Here is a 6026-nt window from a genome sequence, read left to right on the forward strand (position 1 = left end):
TTATCACGCAGGCCGACCCAATATAAGATATCGAATACAGATCTAAAACCCCCAAAATTGAATAAGTGATCAACAAAGTAAAATTGAACTGGGACGGAGTGAGAATTTTATTGATATTTGGCTCATTTGTTGGTCATGATGAGTATATTTTAAAGTTGAGGGTTTAGGGTTTAGGTTTCAAGGTTTGGGTTTTTAGTGTATAAGGTCACTATATTGCAATGAAATGAAGCTCGACTAGGAAGTGTCTCACCAGTGCAATCTTAAATTATAACTTTTGATAAACAATATCTTAAATCTCATTAGGGGAAGTGGTAATTATACATTCTTTATTATTTTTTTGTTTTGTGTGATGTAAATTTACTTTATTTTTTAGTCTCACGGTTATTATATGCAACAATTAGGTGGGCCGAAAAACAACATATGCTGCCTGTGGTGGTTTTGCAGCATTCTTGGTTGTCATAAAAAATGTTTTAGAATTGATAAGGATTTTAGTTTTCAAGGATGAGGTTGAAAGTTCTATCTATAATTTAATGTTTGAATATTATGTTCCAATATTGATTTGTAAATATTTTTACCTTCATATAACTTAAAATTTTATTACTCATTTTGTTCATTGTTATTATATGCTATAATCTTTTGTTTATAATTTTTTAATAATAATATTGTTTATAATTTTGTTTCAATCATATAGAAACTAACAATCAATGTTTTGGAAATATCTTAGTCCGTGCATAGCACGGGTGTAATACTAGTTTGAATTAAAGCTTGTGTTCGTGTCATTATTTTGGTATTGTTTATAATTAATTCTTTATAAAGTTTAAAATCTTATCTTACATGAATCATTATTAAAATGATAAATATATTGAAATTTTGATAAGTTAGTTCTTAATTTAGTCTTGATTGACTTTGGTGATGGTAAGACAGTAATGGTAGATGTTGGGACGATGGAATAATGAGACGAGGTGAAACTTGAAAGTTGATAGTGTGTGATAGAGTGGAAAAAGTGTGGAATGAAGATTGAAGAAGACTAATGACTGTGTCACTTGATTTTTAAAAAATACAAAAAACCCCTAAAACTTAATATTTTTAATTAAAAGTTGCAACCCGTCGGGCCGACCAGCAACCCATTCGGGCCAACCTGCTTAGCCCGTTTTGTATTCAGGTTACAAATTACGGCCCTAACCCACTAATTCTACCGGGCTATTCGGGTCGACAGTGGCGGATCCAGACTTTTTAAATTGGGGGTACGAATTTTATGATAAATAAACAAACAACATATTAAAATATAAACATGATAAAATAAATTATACTCCATATATCAACTAACACAAAAAAAACATCGTACTTAATAACTATATATAAGTAAACGGAATATTTAGTAATCTACGAACTATAGTAATATAGTAAACAGAATAATACAAGATAGAAAACAGAATAGTAATATAGTACTACAAAATGTAAATCTAAGTAAAGAAAGTACACAAAATGTACCCCATCGATTTTTATACTGCTTTTTGAAATATTAATCTCGATACTACATTACTTAATAAATATTTGATGCTGGCTCTGCCCGGACCGTCCCACGGGTTTCGGGTTGAATTGACATTAGACACAGATATGGAGTAACTAATAGGAGTATATGCTCAAACCAAACATTTATTTGATTACTTAGACAATACAATAAACACTCAAAACAGGAGAGAAGAAAATACCCAGATTTTGACCTTCTACTGAAAGGGGATTGCAAATAGTGAGTGAGTACAAAGAAATATTGAGCTAAGAATGCAGCACAACTATTGTTTGTTTCAAGAAAATGCATCATTTAAGAAACATGAGCATCGGATATCAATCTTTCGAGTGTATGTCTTAGAAAATTCCTGACATAGTATTATTATTAAACAAAGGCAGGACTCTTATGTGTGTTCCTCTTCAATCAGTCAGCAGCAAAATATCTCCCACTCGGGAATTGCCCAAGAGAGAATAATGCAAAAAAAAAAGTACACAAGATAGGGGTGAATTTCAGTCTAAAGGAAGTTTCGGATGTCTAGTGACTTCACATCAGGCATCTCTTCATCCTTAAACTCTTCCCTGCAATAAGTTGGAAGGGGGAGATTTTGCTCAAATTCTACATGTCTCAACATCAATGGCATGTTGCATGCAATTAAACAAACACATACAGAATGCACAAGGGGGAGGATGTCGCAAGGACGGCTAAAAGGCATACCGTTTCTTCTGAGTTTCCATGGCTTCAAGAGCATCTTTCTTCAGCTCTTCAAGTTGGGCTTTTGCAAGTTTAAGTTCCAACTGCTGCTCAAGCTTCGGCAGATCTTCTCTACGAATGCCGAGCCTACATGATGATGAGTTAATAATAAGTGCACACCAAGGAAAAGCCCAGTATTGTGATACTTGCAACATTTATCATGTGCTTATCAAAGTGCAATGCTGTAATTTATAAAAAAAACTTGTTTCAAATAACAAGGTTTTACCAATGAAAAATAGATAGAAGATATTGCTTCTTTATGAATGCTAATTTTACTTCGTGGAGCTTACTTTTGGTTGACCTTATCAAACTCTGCCTTCAGCAGGTCCATCCCCTTTTTATCGTTTCTCAAGAGAGGTTTATTCAATTCCTTCTCAACTTTGTTCAGTGCATCTATCATCATAGTCTCTGCACCTAGTTCATCAGTAAGGCCTCTCCTGCCAAAAGTAATTGAGAAAATGAGCAACCGAAGCAGTTGATTGGTATGCTACAAGCCTAAAACAACATTCACATGACATTTTCCTTGACCAAAATTGCCTTGTAAGAAAATAAAATTCCAAATAAAAGAATTCCATGACTCAACCAAGCAAGTTAAGCGCATAAAAGTAAAGATTGAAAAATTAAAGAAGTAAAAAATATACTCTTAGAATGTATCCTAAATGTCACATGAATAACAATGCTGGGAAAAATGAAACAAAAAGAATTGTTGAAAAAAATATCCAGAAATTCAAAAGGAAGCATACATAATTGAAAGGATATATAAACAGGGAATTAATGCATAAACATACTTCACCCTTATTTCCTTCACGGCTAGCAAGTAGGAACGAACATCAGGAATGTCTTGTGTTCGTGTATCAATTGTGTACTTGATCCTCTGTGACTCAGAAAAAAGATCAGCCCTGCAGGTAGAGTGCACAGCAATAAATAAAAGAACAATATCCTATGAACAGATAGACATGGAACAAAGATGTTTTACATATCTAAATGATTTTCAGAAGCTTGAATGAAAAAAGGAAATACATAAACAAAAGTAAGGGAGGACATATGAAGATGTGTAGTTTGTGATACGATAGTGTGTTTCCATTAAATGATGAAATAAATAAAAAAGTGAATAGTTTTCATATTTTTATACGATTCAAAATAAAAAATTTTATGACTGGCTAGCTGGTGGAACTTCTAAGCTCTAATATATGTTCTTCACATTATAAAACCCTCCAATGAAGGATGTGCTAACTTTGACGGATAAACACTTGTTGAGACTCCCATCCAATTAAAACTTAAAAACTAAAAAAAATACTAAATTATACTAGCAAACACTGGGACTCCATCACAATGACATGTGTTCCATGGTAAAATTAATTATTTAAGTAGTCTCTTATTTCAGAGAAAACAAATACTACTATTAAACATAAGGGCATTAAAGTAATTTGATACAGACCAAGTAAACAAAGAGTAACTGTAAGAAGATCTCACTTTTCTCTTACAGTCTGCATGACTTTGGCATACTGTTCCACAGCAGCAGGATCTTCAGGAGCAATGGTGATCTTCTCTTTCCTTAAGATCCCCATGGCTGTCTCAAATTTCTTCTTAACCTCGAGAAATATACCCTTCAACATCTCTTTGTACAAAAATATGCAACAGTCAGAAACACAGATATATAAGGCACATCAAGTATTCAGTAACCCGACAAGTCTAAATATCATATGCACCTGAAAGTGCAGGCATAGAGAACAATATGGTACTGCCTATCAAGGGCTAGTGACTGAAACACAATAAATAGGCAATACGCCAGCATCAAGCTGTTAAAAAGTTGAGGAAGCCCACAAGATAATATTTTTAAAAGGGTTCTTAAATTTCAGGATAATATGTGGAATCAAGAGCTAAGAAATCATTGAAAACAGCACCAAATAACGCAAAAAAAAGAACATGTTAAAGATACAGATCATGATTCCAGCATTTTGTGCTAGCAACACATATCATGAGATTCATTTATAAAGTAATTGCTATAATTTTCATTTGAAATAGTTTGGTAAATGTTGATTCCCGATATAATCAATAAATCAAATGCACATACAGTCATCATTTGAATTTGGGAATGCTGCCAGATGAATCCACAATGAGATAGGAAACCTTTTGAAAATTTACCTAACACAACAGATGTAGTAACATGTGAATAAAAACATGCAGATGTAAAAATCTGTAAGTACATCTGAGATCACAAGACTACTTCAAAGTCGCAATGTTTGATAAAGATAACCAAAAGAAGATAGTTTAGCTACATGCTCACAACTAGCCCAATACAGGCACAATAGGAAAATTATTAGTAGTTCTACTCTACCCGGCATCCACATCAGTGATTTACTAATAAATTTTTCATACAACTGGTGTATTAGGACAGTAATTTCATATTATTCCAAACAATCTGCCCCAATTTACTCTAATGAGGTCACTTGGTGGCTTTCCGAGCCACATGATCACACATTTATAATCATAATCCCCTTGGTAAAAACGAATTCGTCAAATTTAACATAATAAAACCCCGGATAGTTAAGTAGTACACAATTTCAAAACACCACCCGATAACGCTAAATTGTAGAAATGTGTTTTCCCACGAATCATTTCAGGGTGTGATACCTTTCTCTACCCCATGGTTATCTCCCTAAATACCAGGAGACTTTTATCGTCATCATCAGCATCCAACCCACTAGAGAGTGAAGGACACAATTAAGAACTCACCATCACCCTTCAAGGAGGAGGGAGCGCTGCCAGCTCCTTTGGCAAAGGAACGCGCAGGAATAGCATACTCCGATCGAAGAGCACTTTGCCCAGCATACAACTGCAGCAAAACACAAAAAAAAGGACATCGAAATTCAATCATCCGTATTTCATCGAAGGGCAAATCATCAAAATTATAAGACCACAACATAATCAACGATTTGAGCTGCGAGCATACTAGAATAAGCCTAGCATTCCGCACACAGATCCGGTCAATAGAACAAAATGCAGAGTTAAAAATACGAGTGGGGAAATACCTGGCGCGTGGATCTCGAGAGGAATCGAGCGGCGAAAGCCATTTTGGGATTTGGAGTTGGAGAAAGCTTCAATTGAAACTGACCTAGGTAGATATGCACATGTCGGAAAGGACAGTAATGGGATCGGGAAACGCCGTCGTTTCACTAGCTTGGCCCCTAATTTTATGGGCTTTCAATATAACACCCCAATTTCTTTTTTTTAATACACTTTCGATTATACCCTCCTCAAAATTTATCGCGTATTTCCATTTTTGTATCCCTAAAAATTTGTCACCTTTAACTTTACTCTTTTTTGGCAGTGGACTCACGTTCCACTAACTCATTCACATTTACATTTTATTATAAAATTAATATATAAAAGTAGATCACATATTCAACTAACTTTTTCAACTCACTCTCTATTACATTTCTTAAAACTCATGCCAAGTCAAATGATGACAAATTATAAAAGACGGAGGGAGTACTCATATTCACTCATTCCTTAGTCCTGAATATGTTTATTTAGCATAATCTTTTTTTACTCACTCCGCTCCATAGTAGTGAAATCATTTTGTCATTTTAGTATGTTCCATAATAGTGGAGTCATTTGTTTTTTTAGTAAAAATCAACATATTTCTTCTTACTTAATCTACTTTCTCTTACTTTATTCTCTCTTCAGCTTGGCACCTCTATCATTTCCTATTTTATTCTCATTTTATTTAACACACTTTACATAATTTTTCTTAAATCGCGTG

General features: G+C 34.0%; 1 protein-coding gene across 1 annotated transcript; it reads right to left on the reverse strand.

The window, feature by feature from the left end:
• Positions 1-1821: 1821 nt before the first annotated feature.
• LOC121758363 (probable ATP synthase 24 kDa subunit, mitochondrial) lies at positions 1822-5449 on the reverse strand. The gene is made up of 7 exons (XM_042153773.1): positions 5293-5449; positions 4997-5096; positions 3734-3878; positions 3049-3159; positions 2551-2697; positions 2225-2347; positions 1822-2088 (listed from the first exon to the last, which is right to left on the reverse strand). The coding sequence occupies exons 1-7, from the start codon at positions 5332-5334 to the stop codon at positions 2025-2027; spliced, it is 732 nt and encodes a 243-aa protein (XP_042009707.1). The 5' UTR covers positions 5335-5449; the 3' UTR covers positions 1822-2024.
• Positions 5450-6026: the final 577 nt, after the last annotated feature.

Source organism: Salvia splendens, chromosome 12, assembly GCF_004379255.2.
Source record: "Salvia splendens isolate huo1 chromosome 12, SspV2, whole genome shotgun sequence".
Lineage (NCBI taxonomy): Eukaryota > Viridiplantae > Streptophyta > Magnoliopsida > Lamiales > Lamiaceae > Salvia > Salvia splendens.

What these genes read in the sequence shown, in the direction of transcription:
- LOC121758363 (XM_042153773.1), bottom strand. Translation starts at nt 5,334, where the DNA reads ATGGCTTTCGCCGCTCGATTCCTCTCGAGATCCACGCGCCAG. An exon ending in TCTCGAGATCCACGCGCCAG is followed by an intron (nt 5,097 to 5,292) that starts GTATTTCCCCAC and finishes GTTTTGCTGCAG; the next exon opens with TTGTATGCTGGGCAAAGTGC. An exon ending in ATGCAGACTGTAAGAGAAAA is followed by an intron (nt 3,160 to 3,733) that starts GTGAGATCTTCT and finishes CTCTACCTGCAG; the next exon opens with GGCTGATCTTTTTTCTGAGT.